The following is a 25,919-nucleotide window of genomic DNA, read 5'->3' on the forward strand; positions in this document are numbered from 1 at the left end:
GCACCATCCACTGCAGTGGCTGCTCTGGCACCGAAGGCTCACAAAGCATTTTATGAACTACTACTCTCTGCCTGGCTCCGGTGAGCTTTGCTGCACGCCCTGTGCTCCTGGGCACATCCCTGAAATCAGAGAGGAGAAGCAAAGGTGGCTGAGCTCTAGCTGTGCCCCTCCAGCTTGCCCAGGAGCATCCCTGTACCTGCACGACCATCACTAGCCACCCTCACTGCAGTCCTGCACAGCACCCACCTCCTCAGAGCATCACGGTCACCCTGGGAGATTTGCACCCCTTTGTTTTCACAGGCAGGCAGGAGCTAAGTCTGACTTCAAAGGGTTTGCTCTGATCCTCTTTGATGTCGCCAAAGCCAGTCAAGCTGGAAAAAGCAGCGCTTCCCTGCTGGGCTCCTGCTCTGTCCCCCTGTCCCCATCTGGCTGGCGGCTGCGGCCATGGGGTCCTGCGAAAGCCAACAACTGCTGTTCATGGCACTGGCTGCCAGCTCATTTCCCTCCGGGAACAACAGATCCTGCACTGGATGCAGCTGCCCAGCCCCCTGCCTCCTCTCTGGCTCCAAAATCTGCCCTCTGCCCCCCCTGCTCCCTCCCGACTGCTCCTGCTGCCATCCCCCTTCTCCTCCTGCTCTCCCCAGCTCCGACTGGGGGGAACCACCCAGCACAAATCCTGGGAGGGAGCATCTTTGCAGAGAACATTCAATAACCCCGGCCTTTGCACCTATTTCTCATCTCAGATGATCTCAGAACCCTCGACCGAGCAAGGAAAACTGGGAAAGAAAGATTTCCAGCCAAAGGGAGAGGACAGACAGGTCTATTTGTTTAATTACTGGCATTACTGTTGTCTGCCTCCCTCCCTCATCTGGACTCGCACCCCGCTGAGTGACTTCTCACTCTGCCAAGCCACTGGCCTCGTCCTTGGGAAGATAAATGCACTTTGTCGTAAGCGGGGGCAAGGGGACAGGGACAGGACACACCGCCAGCACGGCAGGACAGAGCAGGCTGGGGAAGAGCTGCCGGGGGGATGGATGCTGCCCAGGAGCCCCGCGGGACCGGGATGCTGCAGGTACCACCCAGTAGATGCCCCGACAGCCAGACCAAGGCCAGGAGCACCAACCTTGACATCACAGGGCATTGAATGGCATTTGCAAAAAAAGACGTTCCAAAGAGCCAGGTGAAACCCTCTCTCCGGATCACTGAGTTCTTCCCCCTGCCATTTCTGCAGCAGCAGTGCTGTGCCAAGGCAGTATCCTTCTGTGCCAGGTCCCCCCCCCCATCCCTGTGTCACCAACAGGCTCGGCTGAGACCACAGCCACAGAGTGGCACGGGGGCTGGGGAGTCAAAGCCAAGCCGTTGCTCGTGGGGAGCAAGATCCACAGATGATGCTTGACTCAGGGGTCCTGTGTCACCCTGAGCAGTGGCGGACGCGTTGCTGTCCTCCCCCTTCACAAGTGTCACTGCCGCTCGGTAAACTGAGGCACAGAAACATCAGCGATGCCCAAAACCTCCCAGTGAAGAACTACAAACAGATATATCTGGTCTCCTGCTTCTCCAGATGTACATCGGACTCCTAAACCTCATTATGTAGGGGGCAAACCTATTTCTGAGCATTCCTCTACAGAGAGCCTGTAGCTGCAGTGCAGAACAGAGGCTTTTTGCAGATGTTTGCACTTTGGTGAGGTGGCTGCAATTGATTCAGGTTTACTTATGGTTTGCTATGACTTGATTGAAGCTGACGCACTGAAAGACACAGTGAACTAACAAAGCCTGGCTAAAATACCAATCTCCAGAACCTGGAGGAGCACCTGTGAGTCCACAGCATCAGGACCACAAAAGGGGCAGATGCACAGCATGCAGAGCACCACAATAACCTCCAAATCCTTAAGTATTTAAAATCATGGTAATTAAAGGAGGGACCTGCAAAACCTAATGCTGAGTAACTATAAGACACTGTCTGTATGACCAGGAACCTGGCAGTGCTCACCAGACCCTCAGGTCCATCCTGCTCCTGCTCTTCACCACCATCCGCACCATCGCTCAGGTCCCTGCTGCTGGGATTCTCCAGCATGCTGAGCCATTCATCTTCCAACTCGCTCCAATGGCAGCTTGTCCCAGCCTTTTTCAAGCCATGCCTCAGCCTCCGAGCCCAGCATCGATAAGGAGGCCCCAGGAAATGCAATAAATACTGAGTCATTTGCTTGGCACTCAGCACCACGGAGGGGATGTCTAAGGCAGCTGAAACCCAGGCCAGATTCTGGGCTCTTGCCTCTGTCTGCAGTTAAATAAGAAATGGTTTGTCAGGGTAATTTTTCAGCTGGGGACCAACTGCTTGACTCTCCAGAGCTGCTGTGGCTTCCTCAGAGCAGGAAGAATGCTCTGAACCTCAGATGCTGAGGTTTCCTGCTGTGGCTCGGGAAGGAGACGGATGGCTGAGACACTTCCCACCCAATTCAAAAAAGAAGCACCATCACCTCCATTTCTGGGGTGGGGAAGACGTTCCCAGGCTGCTTCAGGCAAAAATCTGTTCCCATGGCACTGCCAGTCCTGCTCAGACCAAAAAGCCACAGACGTGGGCCAGAAATTGGTGTCTCCCTTTGCAGGGGAAGATGCTCTGGACAGACTGATCGCATCCCAAATGAGCTCACTCGGAGCTGGACCAGCAAGAAAAGCTGTGCTGGGAGGTGGCCACCTGGCTAGGACTGGGACAAAACCCCACCATATCCACAGGTCTCCTATGCCTTCATCTCGAAAACAGGGGAGACAGCAGTATTTAGTCTTCTTTGCTTCCCATCCCAGGGTCACATCCTTATGGGTCTGGGCTGCAGTGACCCGACCCTGGACCCCATCCTCCACCACTAAAACCCACCGCCCAGGGAGTCTGTCTGCAGAGCAGTGAGGCAGCAGGTAAGGATGAGACCCCCGAGCCAACACACAACACTTGCTAGAATGGGACTGACTTGCTAAAGTCAGGGTTTTAAGCCAAGGGACTGAAGGAACTTGTAAAATTAATGATCCAGCCTAGAAGCTTGCATAAAAAATTAAAAATCCGTATTAAAATCTGTATAAACGTGTCACAGCAAGATTTAAATGCCTTTTAAAACGTGTTTAGCTCTTGATCTGAATTTGCTCCATTCCCGTGGCCTGAGGCGACGCAGGCAACGAGTTCTCAGCGGGCTCTGCCCAGAGCCCGGCTGGTGGGACAACCCGCAGCGCCCGAGATGGCTGCGAGGAGCATCCTCCAGGCACCATCCACAGCACGTCAGGGAGCACCGAGGCCTCGGCAGCACCTCGAGGTGAGACACAACCAGCAGATTTGGAAGGAGCCAGATGAAGACTGGCTTGTATGAGAAATAGCGTGGCCAGCAGAAGCAGGGAGGTGATTGTCCCCCTGTACTCAGCACTGGTGAGGCCACACCTGGAGTGCTGGGTCCAGTTTTGGCACCTCAATCCAAGAGAGATCTGGAGGTGCTAGAGTGGGGGCAGAGGAGGGCAACGGAGCTGGTGAAGGGCCTGGAGAACAAATCATATGAAGAGCGATTGAAGGAGCTGGGACTGTTCAGTATGAGGAAGAGGAGGCTGAGGGGAGACCTCATCACTCTCTACAACTGCTTGAAAGGACATTGTAGAGAGGTTGGTGCTGGTCTCTTCTCCCAGGTAATTAGTGATAGAACAAGAAGGAATGGCTTCAACAGGGTAGGTTTAGACTGAACCTTATGAAAGAGTTTTTCACAGAAAGAGTGGTCGGGCATTGGAATAGGCTGCCCAGGGAGGGGCTTGAGTCACCATCCTTGGATGTGTTTAAGAGTCATTTAGATGTGGTGTTGGGGGATATGGTGTAGGGGGGACCTTTGTAGAGTAGGGGAGATGGTTGGACTCAATGATCCCAAGGGTTTTTTCCAACCTTAATGATTCTATGATTCTAAGACACAGTCTGCATCCCTCTCTTCAAACCGTCTTCTTCCAGCTTGAAGAGGCTTCTTCTCCACTGCAATAAGCCAGAAACCCTCAAGCCTCTGACCAAGGATATCTGAATATCCACCACCAGTAACTCGCTTGCTCGTCAGCCAGTTCCTATAACTATGTCAGCATAGCTGGAGTTCAAACAATCTCTTTAATTGTTGTCCAGATGGTGTCCCTGTAATTCTAATTTGTTGGCAGCCGATCTCAGTTTATTTATACTCTCTCGCTGTAAGGACTCTTTCCTCAGAGATGATGCTGGAGCCTGTTCTTGTATTTTGGGGGCAGGGAGTGCAGGTGACACATGCCCCCATGGCAGAGGGGGTGTGGGACAGGGGGACAAGCCCCTCTGCAAGCCCTTCCCAAGGCTGCACCCAGAAAAATGTTTATCCCCCTGGGTAATCAACCTGCCAAAGCACTGGTGCCTTACGTAGGAATTGGGTTGTAAAGCATTGGAGGGTGGAAATACTTGCTGTTCTGGAGTTTTTCCCCCAATCCATAGCTTTCTTCCACCTTCCGTCTTTTAGGGCTACAAAGATGATCAAGGGGCTGGAGCATCTCTGTGCTGAGGAAAGGCTGAGGGACCTGGGGCTGTTCATCTGGAGAAGAGCAGACTGAGAGGGGATCTCATGGATGCTGAGCAATAGCTAAAGGGCGGGTGGCAAGAGGATGGGGCCAGACTCTTCTCAGTGGTGCCTGGTGACAGGACAAGGGGCAATGGGCACAAACTGGGACATGGGAAATTCCATCTCAACATGAGGAAAAACTTCTTTGCTGTGAGGGTGGCAGAGCCCTGGAAGAGGCTGCCCAGAGAGGTGGTGGAGTCTCCATCTCTGGAGACGTTCAAACCCACCTGGACCACCTGTCCAACCTGCTGTGAGTAACCCTGCTCTAGCAGAGGGTTGGACTGGGTGATCTCTGAAGGGACCTTCAGAGACTCTCCCTGTTCCGTGATTTTGTGATTCTTCCTGCTGAGGATCCCTAGTGTTGGAGAAAACCCAGCACTGATCTTCAAGGCTAAGCCATCACACACCCTGGGACAGGTAGCCGCAATGTCTCCATCAGCATCTCCACCAGACATGGACCATCTGGAGCAAACGGGCACCTTGCAAGAAAGTAATACCCTGCAGAATATTAACACTGCACCAGAATTTATGATTTTTAAATGGAGGCTGCTTCATATCTGGAACTGCCAAGTCCCAAGGAAACCCACACTGTAATTAATATACGTAACTGGAAAACGAGCAGAAGGAGCTCAGCAAAAGTGAGAGATACAGCTGCTTCTGTCCACAGAATAATCTGCACAGTGATGCCGCAGTTTTATATTCAGAGACACGAAACACTATTAAAGCCCAATATAAGACATAAATTATTCCATTTCCAGCCACGATCACTCACAGTGGAGACACTGTGGATAAACCTCTCTTCAAAAAGAACTCTGCAAAAGAGAAAACGAGCTTTATACAGTCTCATCCACTTAATTAACAGGCTGCTTGGAGCGCTTACGCCGTAGCGTGGACTCGGAGACCCCTGCACAAATCCAGGGGCAGAGCGATGCTCCGGGGCCATACCCCACCACACTCCCCTTGCTCCGTCTCCTGTCCCAGGAGAATACCCTCCCAACTCCTTCCTCCCCAGCAGGATGCTCTTTCTTCCTTGTTTCTCTTTCCCGTTTTCCAAGTGGTTTTTTTGTTTCCTTCCCAGGGACAAAAAGCAGAGCAGAGCAGGCTCAGCCTGTTGCTGCTACATGAGTCAGTCAAGTGACTAATGCCTCTCCCCCCCTGGGTTTCCCTCCGCGAGCACATTGCTTCTCCAAAACACCGTTTGATCTCACCTGGGACACCAAAGATAATCAGCCTCAGCCGCCGACACGGCGCAGCCAGCTGGCTGCTGGGGCTGGAGGGAACCTGCCTGCCCCTTTACCTTCTGCGCCCGTCAGCAGGATTACAATCTCTGCTAGCAAACAAGCAGATCTGGAGAAAAATCAACACCTGGGGAGAGATACCAGGAGTCGCGCAGCAGCCCCGACTCTCCAGCAAGGCAGGGACTGTTTATCAAGCCCTTCTGATAACGCAAGAGTGAGCGAGGACCTGGATCAGCCACAGTCCTCGTGGCTCACGGGGTTTCTGCTAAATAACAACCCCTAAATGAGACTGCATGGTGACAGGGTGCTGCAGCAGCACGGTCCCCCCCCTTCCCAGGACCTACAATATCCGAGGACCATCATATCAGACGGGCATAAGAGGGTAAACAGCCCTGATTTTGGCCTTCTTTTCAGAGGCAGGGCTAGGATGGCATGGCTGTGTTTGTGATGGGGAGCTATTTTAACTGGTTTTGCCCCCCAGCAGGGACCCAGCATGCCACCAGCCCCAGGACTGACCACCCCGTTGTCCTGCTGGGACTCCAGAACCGGCTCCAGCCCAAACACACCTTCAGCCACTTGGCATCACCTGCACTATTGGCATGAGGGATACAACTGTTAATTTAAAATCCATATGGGGCATCATTTAACCATGCCCTTCAAATTATTTCAAGAGCTGTTTCCCAGTATAGGCTGAAGCCGCTCTTGGTTGACTTCTACACAGGAGCCCAGGAAAGAGTGACCCAGTTAAGAGCTTCTACAGGTGGCAGAAGGGAGGTTGGGGAGAAGAAGCAGAAACCAGGTAATGCACGTCCTGCAATGTGGTGTATAATTTCTAAGGATAGAAAAGTCCCCCGGTGAGGTAAGTCCCCAGATCCCTGCCTTGAAGTCTACTGCACCCCAAGCTCCTGCAGCCAGCAGCTTTCTCCCCATTTCATGTGCTGCTCTGCTGGCTTCTCTGGTTTAGGCAAGTGAAACCATGCACCGGCATCTTCGCTCTGGATCTCAACCATAAGGACTGCACCAAGCTGGCCAGGTTGACGTCTACAATCATAAAAAAATAACAACCTAGATATATACATATATATATGTATCTCAGCCAAAAAAAAAGTCCTTGTAGATACCTCGTAGACCCCACCTGGGGCAGGGGTACCTGGTCTAAGGCACCAGACGCCAATAGCTCTCCTGCTGCCACGCTGCAACATTTCCTCCTGCACGGACACTGCTGATTTCAAAGGAATCTGGGTCAGGTAAGGATTTATCGTGATGTCTTTCTGGACAAATAGCTGCTGCTGTGGTTCACACTTGCAAGGTTTTCTCTGCAAGGCACTGACTAGCACGCATTTCACAGGGACTTTTTGCAAAGCCTACTTAGAATGCATGTGCCTCCCTTCAGGTGATATTTGTCAGATTCCTACTATGGAAATGTTTTTACCTCCTGACAATACCCTTTAGATAGTGCCTATGGAGGTGGATGACTCAAGCTTGACATGATGATTTCCATCCACCATTTTTTATTAAAAATACTCCGAGTGGTTCGTAATGTGAAGACAGAAGCTGGATTTTAAAGGGATGTGGAAACCACAGAGTATGCACAAATTCTGCCACAATTTTATGTCAACCAACAACAGCCAGAAAATCTGTATGTAAAACAGTTCCTTCCAGCCTTAATTTATAATCTCATGCCCAGAAACCACTAAGCATATGGCAATAACATCCATCGAGACCCCACCGTACTTTGCAGTCCCTAAGAGACAGGTTATGGATGGCCTGCCACTTTCAACTTTGTCATTTACTTGATGTTACAAAGTTAAGTATTGCCTAATATAGCTTTCTGCAAGTTAATTCCCTTTGTGACGGTGACAGCTTCTAAAAACCCTCACGCTACTACAGAACTGCAAATAGCAAACACCGCTGCTAGGAATAGACAAGCCATCAGCAGAGTGACCCGCTATCTCTCCAGCCTCTTTCCTTGCTGCCAGCATAGTATTTAAAGCAGGATGGAAAAACACAGAGCGGAGCTAAAGTCGACAGATGGCTGATGCAAGTCGGAAAAGTTTTCATGGGAGAAAAATAACCGGTCGGAGAAGAGGCAGAGCAGCACCCTGAGCACGCCATGCATTCATCCGAAAACCCAGGCTCCTTCCCCCTTAGCGTTACTTGAAGTTCGAAATATTTTTCATTTCCTGACCTCCCTATTATCCGTCATCCACCGCCCGCAGGCCGCAAACACGGAGCGCTGGTCGGCGTTCGCTGCGGGGACGTGCAGGGGGGGACACGCCGCCTCCCAGCCCTGCAGCATCCCAGAGCCCACACCTGCACAAATCCCTCCCGAAGGAACCGGCGTTGAGACATGCAGTGCTCAACGTGGGGAAAAAAAAAAAATCTGCTGGAAAAAACCTGATGGATCAGGTACTTGTTGGAGCCTTGAGCACAGAGGAGCATTATAGAAAATTCCCACCGACTTCCCCGATTTCAAACCTTTAATAACTTAATATGTGTGACTGGAATTTCTCAATAGGCTGGAACTCCCTGGGGACCAAAATCTCATTGAAAAAGACACCAAGGAGAATTTGGCATCGCTTTCCCAGCCTGTAAGATTAAATGCAAATATGTTATTGGCACCGAGCTATCACAGCTTGATATATCCACAAAGCTCCCATACACTGACATTAACTTCTCAAGGAAGAACATTTTGTTACTCACCCTGAGATAGTTTATGCTTCAAGGCAGAAAGACTATTTCTGTTTTGGGTTTGGGCAGTCAACAGTGGTACCTTCACCAATTACCAGCACACCCTAGCACTGATCTAGTCTTAATGACAAAATACAGTAAGATACTGACTGCTGACCCAATATTTCATACAATTTCCAGCTATTCTGGCAGCTGGCACGCAGAAAAGTATCTCAAGCTTCTTATGCTGCTCTGGCTTCAGCAGACACGGATCAATCCGGTACCACTTCTGTGTTTGCAGGTGGAAAATAATGGCCTGAGGTTGAGCTCTTCTCTGCTGGGCTAAGAACTGGGGCATATCTTCATGGCAAAGACACAAAGCCCTCGAAAATAGGTGTTTGTAAAGCAAAAGGCTGTCAGAAAAAAAATATAACTAAATTCTAACAAGAAGCCTGTGCTTAACAGGCAGAGAATAAATGGATGATTAGTTAAAGAGCTCTAACCATTCTCCCGAAGAACGAGGGGGATACTCTTTGTGAACAGAGATGAATGAACTCTGCTGCTCTCCAATTCAATAGCACAGTCATAATGGGGCACCGACCACATTAAATGGATGCAGCACTCGCATTAGCGGCGACTCGGCTGCTGCCTTCTCAAAAGGCAGCTCCTCTACACCTAAATCACTTCATTTGCCGTTAATTAACGGAGATGATCCGCAGCCTCTCGAGGGCTGGTTTCTCCTTGGGGAAGGGGGATCTGGCTGTGTGTCCCACTGCCTCCCCCAGCAGCTGCTCCCACCCCGGGGCCACCGGTGGGAAGGCGATGCCCAGAGGGCTGGTGAAGCCTGGAGATCACCTGACGTGGCTTGGGCTGACAGCAGGGAGATAGGGGAATGTTGGAAAGGAGACAGGGCTCCCATCCCATGTCCAGCTATAGACCATTTCCAGGCAGACAGCAGGGGGACAAATCAAGGACAAGTCTCTCTCGTGCAACGGGGTGGCCCCGACAGCGGGTTGCTGCCCTGATGCCACTTGAATCAGCTCTTGATGGTCTGCAAATCTCAAAGGCAGTTACAGCAGAAGTGCTCTAATCAGGGTAGGCATAGCAGAAATACCCTTGTTCTCTGCATTTGAAATAAACTGCGAGACCTCATCCCATGTCCTCCTGACTGCTCAGCCAACCCCTGTCATCCTGCATCCTGAATGGGGACAACAGCTAAGCTTTACCTTGCAATGTAATGTGTCATCTACAGGATGCCAAGCCAGCTCAGATCTGCTCAACAACTTAAATCTTCAAGCAGAGCTCCTGTAGCCCAGAAGAGCCCAGAAGATGCGTCTGTGGTCCTTGTGTTCCCAGGGTCTTAACCAAGCTGCACTGGAAGTCATTTCTCACATTGCATCTATGTGCATTCAGCACGTATTCATTGGGAAAGAAAAGAAGCAGCTACAAGTACTCAGAAAACACTGTGTACTCAAGATAAGTTAATGTAAAGCTCGCAAAACCAAATCCAAAGGTTCCAAGTTGGCAAAGGCTTGAAAACTAAGGTCTGATTTATCAAACCAGAGGTGAAAAGGAGGAGGGTGAGCAGAAATGTTGGCCTTCTGTTTTGCCAAAATGCCTCCAACCTGTCCTGGAAGGACCTTTTCCGCCTTGCACCAACCCCTTGCTCATTTCCTCATCAAGTTCTCCATCAAGACCACTGATTATAATCATGGCTTTTACCAAATGGCCACTGGGAAGCAAACCAAGAGCTTCAACTTGTTCCACAGCCCTCGAAGACCAGCTGTCAACAATATTAACTTTTGCTTAGAAATTACCCTGGTGAGCCACAAATTGCCTACGAGAGAGATCTTCCCACTGAAAACCCGACTGGGAGTATACCTGGCCTCACACGCCGTCTGTGGGGCAGAAGCGGTTCGCAGCAACCATTTTCTGGGGAGGAAATTATGGGATTCTACAGACAGCAGATGTGGACAACCTTCCTGATAGCCTTTGCCAGCCTGAGGCTGGTCTGTGCTCCCAATCACTGACCTGGAAAAGGGAATTTTAAAGCTCTTTCAAGCCTCTTGAGCCACAAGCCACCTCCACACATCTTGTTATACTGAGACACAGAGAGAAATCCCACTTTTGAACAGCCACAAAGCAAATGAGAAGACTTGCTAGGAAGACAGACTCAGCTCCGCAGGTTCCCAGGAAAGGCTAAAGACATCTTTATAAAAAGACATTAGCCTAACTTTTTCTCTTGCAAAGTTTTGCCCATAAAAAGCGGCCTTTCTCTTTCAAAAAGCTGCCTTATTTCCAGGCATAAAGACAAAATCTGAGGCTAAAATCAGTCTAAAGCTCTCAGCATAACTTTGGTCGGGGACCTTTTCTTTGTCCCTGATCTGCTGAGCCTTCTCACTTCTGACCTGCCTTTTGCTCCTCGCTTCACGGGGAGAACACCTCCGGTTTATTGCCTGACAACGCCACAGTTAAGGTGAAAACGAGCCTTTCCCTCTTCCCAGCCCAATTTGGAAAACCGCAAGGACGTTGCTCACCATCCAGTTCCTCCACGGAGATGTTGGCGAGCTGCTCGCTGTCGCTGCCGGCGGAGAGGGAGCGGTTCAGGTAGTTGCCTTTGTACAACAAGCCAGCTGTTACATGGTGGAATGGCATCTTCTCCCTGGGCACAAGAGAAAAAGGAAGAGGAAGGCCTACTTTAATTATTTGTCTTTGTTCTATTTGAATAGTACAACAGCCTGCCTTGAAAGAGTCGCCGGAGCAAAGCGTCCTACACCAGGGAATGCGTGTTGAAGATGGGCGCACGACTGACGGGTCGCAGATTTTATGTAGTGTCTGGGAGCTAAACAAACAAACAAAAAAGCAAGCAAACAAAAAATCTTCTTTACGCCGAGCAGGAGTTAGCAGAGACAGAACAGTGGTGCCTCAGGACAACATGAGTCTCTAGCACTCATACTGCTGCTCCCAGCTGAGAGATTTGCCATTCGATAATAATTATACAGTGCACAGGGGTCTGCATAGACATGCAATTAAAAAGCCACAGAATCCAGCAGCATGACTTTCAAAGCCATGCAAGGGGCTGGACACCAGCTCTCAGACCCTGCTCCGAAGCATCGAGGCCCCTGAGATGGTGTGGCCCCCCAGCCCACAGCATCCCTGCCCGGCGAGACACACGTCGTGCCGGTGCCTCTGCTCCTGACTTCGGTGGCCCTCGCTGCAAGAGGAAAATTCACATTCGAGCCGGGCCCAACAAAGAACATTTTCATCTCACAAATATGACAGCTACGGAAAAATACTGCTCCATGGGAGGCTGTAGCAGAAAAGTGTTTGCAAACTTAGCAGGTATAAACACCGCAGCCTAGTGAAGGGCAGCCATCTGCACAGACAAAAGTGGAAATTACTGTCAGCAGCACTTACACATTGATTTAGGATACACAAGAAAGAGGCGAGTTTGCCAAAGTCAATTGAAATATTAAGAGGAAGATTTGTCATACCCTTGGCTGGTTTCAATCAGCGCAGCCCCATCGCGGGCCCATTGCGTTTTGTACTGTACATTTCCACCCAGACACCCACGCAGGGTCTGGCCCAGGGTCTCCACGGGGGCTGCAGATATAAATCAGCAGAGTCAACAGAGCCACCCAGACACCCACCCAGGGTCTGGCCCAGGGTCTCCACGGGGGCTGGAAGGTGGCCAGGACACGCTGGGCAGTACAGTTTGGAACGGACCGTTAATATAAATTAATATGGCAACTTTGGCAGATCTCACTCACACCAGCGGGGGGGACACAGCCCCTTGGAAACAAACTCCAAGGGCATCCTCACTACAGCCACGCCGGGACACCAGCCTGCTCTGCCATAAAGAGATAAGTGCCACCTACTGAATCGTTCTCCAGCCAACACTACAATTACAAGGATGATCTGGCTCTTACTCAGCCATATGTTCTTACCACAGTCAATAAAACAAATATATATACATATATTTCATTAGCTTTGTAACAAATGTCTTCTTGTCTCACTGAGTTAGTAAAAGCTTTAATAGACTCACCAAGAGCAAACTAACCTCGAGACACAGGAAAGAGAAGAAGAAAAGCCATGAGGTTTCTCTTGCACTGCTCAGCACGTACCTAGAATTTCTCTTGCAGTAATTATGTAAATAAATCCTAATCGTAATTTTAAGTATTTTTATTTGGGAGCCACTTTCTTCAGCAGCACATTAGAAACCGTAAACAAGGTTTTCTTTTTCATTAAGCATATCTGTAATTTCCCAGCACTTGCCAATTAATGTATTTCATTCTGATATATTGCTCACTCTGACATATTGCTCTGCTAAGACGGCAATTTTACCTACCCAGAGGGAGACACGGAGGCAACGCCAGGTTTATACCGCTCCAGGTCCTGACAAGTGGGGCTGCAGAGACTCTTCCAGCCCTTTGCACCATCTCCATCAGCTCCCCGTCCCACCACACGGTATTCAGGCAGCAATCGATCCATGTATTCTCTTGACAATCACACGCCCAATATAAAAGCAATTACACTGATTTTTCAAAACCCTATCAAATTAAAGAGATTTAAATCTAACACCTGCAAAGGCCCAGGTGGACCCTGCACTGTGAGAGCAGCGTTTGATAAGCCCATGGGGCTGGGGACTGATGCCAGCACCGGCCCTGGGTGAAGGGAGCTCAGACCCCCACGCTCCCTGAGCTCACCCACCATTGGAGTAGCCTCAAGCCATGCATTTAGGTGCACTAAAGCATTTCTGAAATCACTTTCTGTGCCTTCACTTCTACAGCCATTAAAAAAATGACAATGCATCTCCCTCAAGGGCTGAAGTGCTCCCACCTGGGATCCTGTAATGCGTTTTAGTACTGGAGGGGGACCCATGATATCCCAGAGTGAGAAATCCTGGATTAAATTCTACCACCTAGGTATACTATTATCTTTAAAATTGCAATATTATTCAACGGAAACCCTGCAGAGCTGCTGAATTCCAGCAGCTCTCAGCCTGCCTCCAGTTTTAACAGGAGATGCTCAAAACCAGACCAGCAGCAGCTCCAGTGCCAGATGTCCGACAGGGATGTGCAGCCGTGCTCCGGGATGGCTCAGCATCCTGCAGAAGGGAGCCTGCTCTCAAAACCCAGGGGCGGGGGGACACAACAGCAAAAAGGGGCACTGCGAGGTGTGGGTATTGGGGAGAGCTCATCAAGCAAAGCACCGCATTTTGCAAAGCCCCCCCGCTGTGTTGAAACACCTAAAAAGCTTCATGGAAATGTGCAGGTGGCCGATGCCCACCTGGGAACAAGAGGTCTGTCCTAGCACGGCCAGACCGGTCCAGGCTCATTTTGAATTTAGCCAAAATGTCCACATTAGAGACACAATAACCTTAAGCTTGCCCACAGCTGCTCCTTCCAGTGCCAGCTGAGACCCTGGGTAGACTCAAACCACAGAAGACCCGGTGCTGATGGGATCCAGCCCACACCACGGTGATGCCCTTCCTGGGTGCTCGGTCAGCAGCACATGCTGGTGCCGGAGGGCAGGGTGCCAACAGATTTCTGTCTCTTTAACATGTTAAATTCGCATTAATGTGCGTTCACCTCCTCTGGATGGGAACGGGGAAGATGCCCCAGCTCTCCTCCCATTTCACAGAGCTGTACCTCCGAGCAGGCAGCCAGCAGCGAGCTCTGCTCCCCATCTCCCAGCTCTCGAGACAGACACATTTTCCACTGAGCAACTCGCAAACTGAAAGCAGTTTTCAAAGGCAGAGTGGGATTTTGGAGCAATGAAACCTCCTTGAATAATATCATGAAAACATTGACATTTAACCAAAAAGCCCTCAAAGAACCCATAAACATGTGTATGGAAATGTTACCATGGTACCTTGCCAAGGTTTCAGTTCTCTGCGCCAAGCTCACCAGCAGGTTACATCCCCCGTAACGCCCGGCAGCAGCTCTGCCAGCCTCGCTCTTTCCTTGCAGCACAATCACATTTGTGAAATTTATAAGATGTTCGTAAGCAATTTGCCATCGGGAGGAAAAAAAAAAAAAAAGAAAAAAAAAAGGCATTTACACGATGCTCACATGTCTACGCTCGCTCCGGTTTGCATTCCTCACCGGCTCTTGTCATATGTTTTTTTAAAAGGCTTTCAGACCCAATTGAAAATCCACACGACGACTAAGCTGGAAGGTTTAACTTAAGTATCAGTCAACAAGATGGAATCAGGATCAATTTGTATTGATCCTGGATGTCCCTTGGTAGTTACCAATTTGGAAAAGATTTCTTGCTAACCTCTCTCCTACGTGCAGCACAAAATGATGCCCAAGAGTCAATCCCGGTTTTACAGCCTCAGGCTAAAACACAGGAGATCATTTGCCCTGCCTGGATGTTATACCTGGCCGGAATCATGTATTCAGCTGTAATTTGGTGGATCCTGGCTGCTGCCCAGCAGGTTTTATGGGACCTGGGCTAACAGGTCCCCATCCTGAATGCCAACTGGCCCCACAGCCACAGTCCCACGGGTGTCAAACAGACCAGGCAGAAACGATTCTGGTGGAGAAACATGGGAAGATGGTAAAATTGAGATCTCCCTCTCTCCTACAAATCTGGCTGAGGTTGAGCAGAGGGTTCAAGCTGATACTATGGGAAAACACACACACACGGTTGGACAAGCACACACGTGCAGTTCAGCAGCATAAGACTCATTTTCTCAGGAAAGCAGGCTTAAAAAAAAAATACAGGAATACATAGAAAATCCATGAAGCAACCAGATGGTAGAGAAACTGGAACTGTATCTGTAAAGTTCCCCAGCTCACTCTAAAACCCTTTAAAAATTCATCAAATGAAGTAACGGTGCTAAAGACACTTCTCCCTGGGCAGAGCAACGTTATAACACCTAAGGCAAATAAGAGCAGTGACTTCCAAAAACAAAAAAAAATATCTCATTTTCCCCAGAGCCGAACGATTGCCATTATCTTTTCAGGTAGACTGTGTAGTATCTATCAGGATCCAAAGGGAAGAGCAGAATAAATAGACCTGGGAAATTCTTGGGCGATTTGCTCCTCCATGTTCTGGGCATGAGGCATCAGTCAGGGGACACAACCAATTGTCCAAAGAGTCTTTATTGCTGCTCTGGTTCATTTTCCTTTCGTCGTTGCCCCTGCCCACATCCCTTCCCTCTCCCTAGGAGGCAGTCACAGCCGAGGGTCGTGGTTATCCTGTGGGAGCAACAGAGCTGGACCAAATCCCCATCTCTCTGTTTACAGTCAATATAGTTAAGGGAACACAAGTCAAGCATTTTGTTGCAGCCACGTGGCTTTGGCAAAATCCTCCCCCTAAGAAGAGCACTAAGTCACTTTGTCCCTTATCACCTGCATTCACTGATGCTAACGACAGCTTTAAAGATTTATTTATTTATTTCCAATTTATTGTGTGCAAAAACTTGGCACCTCAATTACAATATGAGCCCAAGATACCAAAGCTAGGAAGTCTGAAGGGCCCAAAGAGTGTCATTTTGGCACTGGGAGGAGCCCTGAGGATGCAGAGAAGGGGAAGGGGAGCACATCGAGAGCTCCGTAATGAGGTGTGAGGATTTAAGCTGCTGCAATAAAATAAAATACTTGTATAATCAGTCTCAACTCAGGTGCATAAAGAGACATGGGAATGAAAGCGTGCTCAGGCAGATGGCTTCCGCTGTAGTTACAAAATCAATATTAGTGGGTCTTGGAAGGGCGCCTTGGGATTGAGAAAAATAAGGTCTGGTGCACAGGGAGCCTTAAAAGAAAGCCCTAAAATAGATCCTCCCAGGGAGGAAAACCTTGGAGGAAGTTTGTATTTTCTGACTATTGATACCAATAAAGCCAAATCTCCCAAAACACATGGAAAGGCACATTTGGGCTATATATAAACAGATCTATTGCAGGAAGAGAAAGATGAGAAGCCTCCCTGCTCCCAGTCCGCTGCTGCAGCCTGTCAGAGCAGTAAACACACCGGGCCATTTTTGGAAGACACGTTTCCTCAGTCCGTAATGCAAAGTCATTGGGCTGTGAGTCCAGGTGAGCCCTAAAGCTTCCTCTGAAAATGTTGTTCTTTTACTTCTGGAAAAATAGGAGCGCTCCCACTTTCTGCTTATCAGAATCTAGACCCAGCACTTACACAAATATAAATTTTCAGCAAATTAACCCATCAAAATTAATTTCAAATTAACCCATCCAGATTAATTTCATACTTTTTCCAAGGATGCATGGACTGCAAACATGAGATCTTAATCCACAGTGCTCACACAGGCGTGTGAGAGTCCCTGTGCATTTGCTGGTGGTGATAAAACTGGTCCCCAGGGACCACTTTCAGCCCTGACCCTCCATATCCACGTGCGCCCTCGTTCTTATCACACCCTACACAGCATTTGTGCTCTATGTGACTATTTATTGGCATATATCTGAGGAGATATTCCACTATTTCAGACAATGACCAAGAAAATGGATATCTCCTTGCTGATAGATACAAGCAATAAAGTTCCCCACGGGGATCAATGCGTAAAAGGACTTTGCAAACCTTGGACCATTTTCAGCATTTGAGGATGTAAGTGGGAAGAAAGTCCTCTGAAATGCAGAAAACAAGGTCTGAGTGACAAGCCTAATGGATGAAGTGCCACAGAGGCACTTCATGAGCGACAAACTTCCAGGTTCCAGGACTACAAAGCGACAGGAGCTTCAATTGGGTTTGTGCTGTCGGGTTTTTTTTCCCCCACCTTCTCCAGAAAATTTGAAATTAAAAAGAAGAGAAAGGTCACTTTTTAAAAGGCATCACATCGCTAAACAACTGAAGCTTCACGGCTGCCTTTGAATGCTGCATGGCAGAAAGCAAGAGCTGCGGACGCCGGCTCAAGTACAAAATATACACATTTCTGTCTGAAAGCCGATCATGTGAGAACACAGTGAGACAGTTTTAAACCATAGTTGTTGTCTGTTTTTTTTTACCTATGGCCTAGACTGATCCGCAGCTCAATCTGCTGGGAGGAGAGGACTGCAATGGCTTGATAGCTCTGTATCTCCAGGGCAGGCACATCACACGCTAAGGGGATATTCCCTTTCCATTCCCAGACAGGCTTAAACCTGCATAATTAAAGAACCACCATAACCGACTCTCCAGCATTTCATCTGTTCGCCCAAGCTCCTCTTAGTCCCCAAACTCCTCCTCACCTTTCACAGCCAGGTTTTCTGCAGCCCTCTCCCTCTTTTTGCCAGAGCCACTTTCTGCTACTGCTGTCCCAGCCTTGGATTGCAGGGGTTGAGTTTAGCCAGGGTTAGTCTAAAATTTCCATATTCATATAAAACACAGTTGTTTTTGACAGCTTCTGAGCTGATACTAAACACTAAAAGAAAAGCCAACAACACAACAAAAGTCTCTGAACCTTCCTGTCTTCCTCCGCTCTGATAATTCACCTGGAAACATGAAAAAAATCAGTTTGGAAGCGGAGTTTTTACCCCTGGGGAGGCTGCATTTTACGTGCACCAGCCTCAGGTCCTTCCTGTGGGTTCAGCTCCTCTACGAGATGCCAGGGCCCATGGTGTGCATCATCCAGGGGCTTCCAAGAAAAGGCTGTTTGAGGCCACGGTAAGAGTTGATGACAGGAAAACAATGCAGGCTACTAAAAAGCTCTAAAATCTCAAGGCAAAAGGCTTCCTTAGTGGGAAGCTGAAGGCTATAAACACGCAAATTGGAAATTAAGCAAGAGTTTTTAATGGTGAAGGTGATTAACCATTGGAACAAACTACCAGAACGGGTGACACATTGCTGTCTCCCAGACAAGACCAGCTGGAACACACGCTTCAGCCAAGCGCGAGCTCCCGAGCGCGGTGTTGGAGTTAACGGGCTGAGATCTAATGGCTTGTGATATATCGTTTTCCAGATCAGATGCTCTGGTGCTCCTCCTGGGCCTTAAAAACCACCTGCCCACCCCCGGCAACCGGCTTCCCCAGCGCTCAGGAGATGGGGATACGGACAATGTCAACCCCGAGCACATTTGGCTGAGCACACCTCGCAGGTCAGCGGTGCAAGAGGGGCTTCCTACCACCAGCCTCGCACCATCACACCAACCCCCTCAACAGGCCTTGCTGCTCAAATGCAAAAATATCAGATTTCTCCTTTTCTGGAATACTTAGCTCATTTATTATTTTTTCTCTGAGTGGAAGAACACAAGAAGATAATACGGAGCTAACTGATGGCAGGGGGTAACGAGGTCCTTGGTGGCAGTAAGAAAAAACCTATCGCAGGGCTTTTAGCTTGAGATGAAGAGAACGTCAAAACAGCAAGGAAACATCACTTGTACATCTTTAACCGCCCCGTAATGTATTTCTAACCTGTTTCCCTGTTCTGTTTAACCATTTTCTTCTGCCTCCCCCCGCAGCTGCTGAGTGTTTGCTTATCAAGAGTGTCTGGATGACAGTTTTCTGAGCCTGCTTCTGTGCATTTCCTCATGTCCAGTTCCCTTCACTTCACAGGCATAAATCAGACACAAAGACATTATTAGCAGCGATTGCTGGCACCCTCAGCACTCTGAGCAAGCATCCTATTTAAGAAAACAATATACAATGGATTATTCATAACAGACTGAGTGCGTCACAGATGAGTAATTATAAACATGAAATATATAAATAATGACAATTTTTACAGCAGATTTAACAAAGTAGCACATTACAAATAGCCTTTTGGTTGATTATATATTATTAATGAAATGCCAAAACATTTAGGTTTTTTAACAGGACAATTAATTACTCCCAATAAATATGACTTATGCCAGGCCTCTTCTTTAAAGGAGGCTTTTGGACATCTGGTGAGGGTTATTTTTTAAAAGCAATAGCTGATGGTTCCTACAGAAAGTTCCCTAGGAGCTATGAGGACTGGAGCCATCAATGTATATAAATGAGCCAGAAGGTAATTAAAGAGGCGAGGGTAACCATAACACTGGAATAATTTCCGTACAAATTGAAGTGGATCATAGTGTAAGATTCAAACCAAGATACACTCCAAGTATTTCCCCACTGCAAACACTCAGGGCTATTAGTTTTCCTGGGAAAGTGTCTTCATACACATACTACAGCCCAGCTTTAAGAGAGGGTCCAGATTTAAAAAAAGGAACCCAGTTTGCTTGCTGGGAGAGGGTCAACTGACCCAAATGAAGACCTGCCTCAAAAAAGAAGTTTCCAGAACACCGGGCTGGTTATTGTTAACTGTATTGTTAAGCCAGGAACAGGCTATGGAGAGAAAGGAACCATTATGCTCATGGCACCACTCCATGCAGAAAACTGTAAGTATAGAATAATAGAATTCTCTGGGTTGGAAGGGACCTTTCAGATCATCGAGTCCAACTATCAACCCAACACAGCCCAAACCAGCACTAACCCACGTCCCTCAGCACCACGTCTGCCTGGCTGTTAAATACCTCCAGGGATGGCGACTCCACCACTGCCCTGGGCAGCCTCTTCCATGGTTCAGTAACCCTTTCGGTGAAGAAATTTTTCCTACTCTCCCATTTAATCTTCTGGCGCAACTTGAGGCCATTTCCTCTTGTCCTAACCCTTGGCACCAGCCACCTTCAGACACACAGGACTTGCAGCACCACTGACAAAGGTGGCCAGGGTGCATTGTCCACCCAGAGCAGCTGCTCAACTCTGACCATGATACTATTTTGCTGCTTACTGGAAGAGTATACAGGTAGATCCCGGACCTGCAATGACCTCCCTACGTGCGCAGCGGTGGGCAGGAATGAAGACCTCCTCCCAGAGATTAAGCCCTGGAGCTCCGATGCTGCAAAGCGCTGAAGCACTTCCTGGTCCCAGCAGGGTCTGAGCACGTGCTGGAGCACCTCGCCATCCAAGACCTTAATTCAGAATGAGCCAGATCCTATCACGGAGCCCTGAGCTGTGTTGAGAAAGTCTGCGCTTCTTTCTTTGTGAGCTACTGGTCTTTGGAAGATTATAGTAAAGCTGTTCCAAGAAACCAAAATGATCATTTCCTGCTGGAGTGCAGTATTTAGCTCTTGGGGTGGCACAAATTACAGCATCCTTATTTTTATTTCAGTATTTATTTGAAGGAAATGTACAACAGAAATGTGATGCTGGCTGTATTTTAAACCCACGAGCACTCTGTAAACAAGCTAGACCCAGAGAGATTTGCATGTTTCTTCTTGAAACATAAGGAGAACCAGCAAGACTGAATAATTGAAAACAGTTATGTAGACTTCATTTTCTTGTTTTTCCTGGGATTTACTCTTGGACTGGCTGTTCCCAACCTTAATACCTGGCAGGGATGATCAATTATTTGGAATCTGATTTGCATAATAGTTGATGTGCCGACAGCTCTCCGTGGGGAAATCACTGCCCTGGCGGAGGTCACCAATATGCAGAAAAAAAAAAGTGTAGAAAGGGCATTTTTGTTAAAGTGCAGTTTTTAAAAGGGGTCAGAGCAGAGTATCTAAGATCAAGGATGAATACATAAATAGACCTCAAAGAACACGTTTCTGTGACATCCTTGGTAGCCTCTAGATATGTCCTCAAACCCTTTGAGAAGCTTGCCAACTAGCATCCCAAACCTGTCTGGGTCTTCAAACATGGGTGGGCACAGCCATCACAGGAGGCAACGGCAAAACTCCAGTTACCTTCCCCGGGACAGGCTGGGAGCACGGGCAGCCTCCCCCAAGCCAACGGGCTGTTTACTCAGCTGTTTGCCTAGGGCTTTGCGGGACCGGGTAACCCTTCGCAATGATCGTGGTATCTAGGCAAACAGCTACGGTCCTGCAAACAGAGGAGAATGAAGAAAACCTCATTAAAGTGGATCAATCCCGGCGCAGCCACGAGCTGGCGGCAGCTCATTAACTGGAGCGCGGCTCTGCCCTACTGACCTCTTTGCAGAATCAGGCCCCCGGCAGGAAGCGAGTACAAACACAAAGAGAATTTCGGTTAGGAAGGAATTAAGCCAGACTGGAATTTATGCAGGAGATCAGCGGCGTCCATTCCCTCGACTGAGCGAGCTTCCAGCTTCTCGGGCTCGCTCACGTTACTGGTTAACGTGCTGGCATCCAGGATGAGAAGATCCCAAGGAAACTCTGTGCACGCAGATGCTCTCTGCACACACGTGCCCCCTGCGCTGTCACACAACAGAACGGAACCACCAGGTTTGGAAGGGACCCTTCAGATCACCGAGTCCAACCATCAACCCAGCACTGCCCAAACCCACACTGACGCATGTCCCTCAGCACCACGTCTGCCTGGCTTTTAAATACCTCCAGGGATGGCAACTCCACCACTGCCCTGGGCAAGCCAAGGCTTGACAAGTCTTTCAGTGAAGAAATTTTTCCTAATATCCATCCTAAACCTCCCCTGGCACAACTTGAAGCTGTTTCCTCTTGTCCTGTCACCTGTGTCATCCCACGCAGGCTCCTCCAGGACAGTAGGTGACCACAGGCACAGCCAGTATCTGCTTATGCCCCATCTGAAAGGCAAAGCAGCCAGATTTTGACCCTTGCTGCATTTACAAATATCCAAACCCATTCTGCAGACACCACAGGGAAGAACTACAAGAAACACCTGTGATGATGATGGAAATACAGGAGGGGAAGGAAAAGGGATGGCTCAGAGAGCTCCAAACCAGAACCTCCACCAAGCCCTCCCCAGCACTGCTGGGTACCAGTCTGCTGCCGGGGGCTCAGAGATAAGCACTCAGCACCCCACTTTGCAAGACCTGCACCCCAGGAGGAACCCACGGATGCTGCTGGGGTGCCAACACAGCAGGGCATGGCTACAGGCAAGGAACGGCGAGGATCCAAAACCTCCATCCGGGTTAAACAGCTCGATAACGTAGGAAAAAGGGAGGTATATGCTGCCTGAAAGCTTCAGCTAGGAACAGACCTAATGACAGCATGCAGTGCAGATGTTTAAGCTTTTCTTTTATCATGCTGTAAAAATGTATATACGATTATACTCAGTAAGCCTCCACAAGCAGAGATGAAGTTCAAGGAATGAGGGGGCAGCTTTAGAACCACCCACTGAATTTCTATACATTTTCCATGTCCTACCCATGGACTTCAGGTTCAACAGACTAAATCCACACTGTGGCTTTAATTACCACTGCTTAATGTCTGTATTCTGAGAAACATTTTCACATTTTAGAGCTTTTATCAAAGCAGACTGCATTTAATTAAAAGCAGACCTATAAAACAGTTTGTTTCTATTGCCCTCTTTTCATGGTAGCCCAAGCACTATTGCGTAATACCTAGTATTTACTTCAGTTTCTTGCTTACACTTTTAACACTAACCACATTCACAGGTTAAAAATACAATTAAAGACTACCTAGTCTTGAAAAGCTTCTCCATACATACCATTTCCCCCCGTTAACTGCTGAGCTAATATATCTTCAGCTGTGGATTGTATAAAATGGAATAAAACTGACTTGGTATTGTTTACAGGACTCATAAAAAATCATTGCCGTTTACCTTAGCAATCCACCTAGCTAAAAATGAACGCTCCCAAACCCGTTCTACATTCCCAATGTATTCTGAAGAGGCTCTGCCTGTTTTATTTTACATCTCCTAATAGATCGCCTGCCATATTTCATGCCGAATCAATAAAGTTATATGTGCCCAAATCGACTAAAATGATGTTTACTGGTATTTCTAACACAAGTAGTTTCTCAGTGGGTATTTTGTTCAGACCACAATAACTCTGGGAGATAAAACATGCATAGTACCATCATCTCACCCCTGGTCAAGCAATGATTTTGCTTAGAAATTAGGTCATTTAAAGAAGAAAAAAAATGAAAGGACTTGCATTGCATTGTAACTTACAGAGGAAGGTTTTCTGGAGGCTGTGTGAGATGCACGGGACCAGCCATTTGAACACACCAAGAAGGGGCTGGGGTTTAGTCTGTTGAAGGAAAGCCCGGGACAAGTGGCCACAAAAATGTTGTTTATGTATCCATCTATATTTATATATAACCATATATCATGATAGGGTAGGAATAAGCTGCATCAGCATAATCCTCAAGCACGTTACGATTGGACAAAAACTGCATGATAATGAAGTCAGAGAGAGTGAGAGTCCGGGGAGAGAAGCGCTGCCCCTGCCTCCCCACGCAGACCAGACACAACAGAGGGAGATTTTGTTTAAATTCCCATTGGTGAAAGCTATTTCTCTTAAAATGTGGTGGGTTTTTTTGTTTTTTTTTTTCCTTTTTGCAAGACAAGTTTTGCCCTGGGATTCGACAGCAGGGAGGGGTTTGCAAAGTGTTATTGTTCCCTGGTGAAATCCATCAGTTGGCAGGATCGGGCCCCAGGCTGACCCTGCCCCACCGAAAAGTTAGGGGAAGGTGTTGAGAGAACCAGAGGAGATCTACAGGCTACGGAGGGGCACAGGAGCAGCATCCAGCTCCTGCAGGACGGAGCCATCCCCGAGGGGAGCCCTGTGGTCCCTACGCCACCTCCAAGTTTCACCCGGTGCAGGATTTGACCCGGATCCCCCACCCTCCCCATCCCTCCCTGCCCGGTCGGGATCCCACCCGGAGAGACGCAAACCGCCTCGCCGGAGCCAGGGCAGAGGGTTTATCCACAGGTGCAGTGCAGAGAGGATTTATCTACAGGTACAGTGCATACCCGGAGAAAACACTGAAGCATCCACAAAGACCCCAAAAACTGAAAAGATGAAGCTTCCCCCATCCAACCCTTCCCAGAAATAAAGTCGCACCGCCAGACATGCATGCCCGTGGGGAAAGGACGCCCGCAAAGACCCTCTCCCTCCCCGAAAGAAGCCAGCTGGAATATTCCTTGTGAAAAAAAAAAAAGAAAAAAAAAAAAAACCAAAAAAAAAACCAGCAATGAGAGCTCTTACCTGGTAAAATTTGTATTCCCAGCTACCAGCACAACTACAGCACCCGGCTCTCATGGGGCATCGCACGAGGGTGCAGCGGTGGATTGGTGCAGGTCATGGAAGTTTACAGCCAGAAGCGAAAAAAAAACCAAAAAAACAAGCCACCAAAACCCCAAAACAAAACCAAAAAAATCCCCCAAAAGCCACAACATGACCCAAATGATATCCCTGCAACGGCTGTCTCGTTACAAACAAGATGAGATGAAGGAGGGGTTTTTACTTGCTCTGAGGCATCATATGGAGCTTAATCACAGGCAGTTACGTATATGGTTCTTTTGGCCTTCAATCAAGTGTGTCATTTCGGTGGCAGCTGCCTACGTGATGTAAGCAACCTGGGCGATCCAGTCCTGTGCCAATCACGGCCTCGTGCAGCTATTTTACAGCTGAACGACGGGGAAATTTGATTTCCCGGGCAATGGGGGAGATCCTCTCGTACAGTCCAGCGAGCACATGGAGCAAGGCAGGACCAGGAACCTCTCCTCGGGATGGAGTCAGGGGTGACCACAGCCCGGCCAGCCCCCCACGAGCCGCTCGTGTCCCGCTCTCATTTCCCAACGGAGCCCGTCCGTGTCCCGACGACGTGCAACAGGCTCCAAAAGCCCCCCCTCGAGAGCCAGAGACCGGCTGGTGGGGTGCCCAGAGGATGAGCGCGACGCAGGGCAGCGAGGGCTAAGGGGGATGCAGGTGCTACGTGGAAACCAGTAAAACTTGGTGGGTGGAAAAGGTCTGAGCTGCTGGTGAGTAACAGGAGAAGCAGCTCACGCTCAGGACACCAGCAAAGCCCGGCAGCTCAGCCCTCCTTTTGCCGTTCCAGTGGGTAAATCAGGAGGCAATCACTGCAAATCATCTATTAAAACTGGTGACTGAAATTATATCTGAAATAAAACGAGGCTGGGCTGCATACATTAGAGCTATTCGTAGGCATCCGGGCGACGGGCAGGACTCTGGCTGGGAGTCTTTTGGTTGCCGACAGCGGCATCACTAGGTGTTTGGGGCCAAATTCCTCCGTCGCGTACGTTTGCTGATTTTGACAGATTCGTTAGAGCCCCGTCTATTCAAACAGATGGAGGATGCTCCCCCTGCTCCGGGATCTTCATTCTTATCTAACTCCCCAAGAGCAGGACACCGCATAGATACCCAGCGCTCATTACATCATCCGCGGCACCACCGAGGAGAGGGCCAGGGAATTAAGGAAAAAGGGCTCTCTGGGCAGCAAAAAGTGATGTTCCGCCGCTCCATGGCAACTTGCGGGCCCCTCTCCACAAACACGCGTGTGCGCGCCCGCAGCCCGACAAGGGGGGTGACAAATGAAGCCCACCCGTGAACGGACCACACGCGTGGGGGGACGGGGGACCAAGTCAAAGGGGAAGAGCATCCACGCCTGCAGACCTTCCCCCCCACCCCAGCTCCACACCGCCATCCCCGGACCCCTCCGCACCCCGCGGGGGACCGCTCCGCAAGCCCCCGGAGCTCTGGCCAACAGGTCGGTTCCCCGTGGAGCACCGTCTGC

At 49.0% G+C, this 25,919-nt stretch overlaps 1 protein-coding gene across 4 annotated transcripts in view; it reads right to left on the reverse strand.

The window, feature by feature from the left end:
- CALN1 (calneuron 1) overlaps nucleotides 1-25,919 on the reverse strand; it is a 186,706-nt gene that overhangs the window by 134,756 nt on the left and 26,031 nt on the right. For 2 of the 4 annotated variants that reach the window (XM_014953358.1, XM_014953359.1), the window contains exon 3: nucleotides 11,035-11,159. In XM_014953358.1, the coding sequence (XP_014808844.1) occupies nucleotides 11,035-11,159 (125 nt within the window). Of the gene's footprint in view, nucleotides 1-11,034; nucleotides 11,160-14,371; nucleotides 14,415-24,370; nucleotides 24,685-25,919 lie in introns of those variants that run through there. The other 2 variants (XM_014953360.1, XM_014953361.1) reach the window with 2 other exon arrangements.

This window comes from Calidris pugnax, unplaced genomic scaffold (assembly GCF_001431845.1).
Source record: "Calidris pugnax isolate Ruff unplaced genomic scaffold, ASM143184v1 scaffold133, whole genome shotgun sequence".
Taxonomy (NCBI): domain Eukaryota; kingdom Metazoa; phylum Chordata; class Aves; order Charadriiformes; family Scolopacidae; genus Calidris; species Calidris pugnax.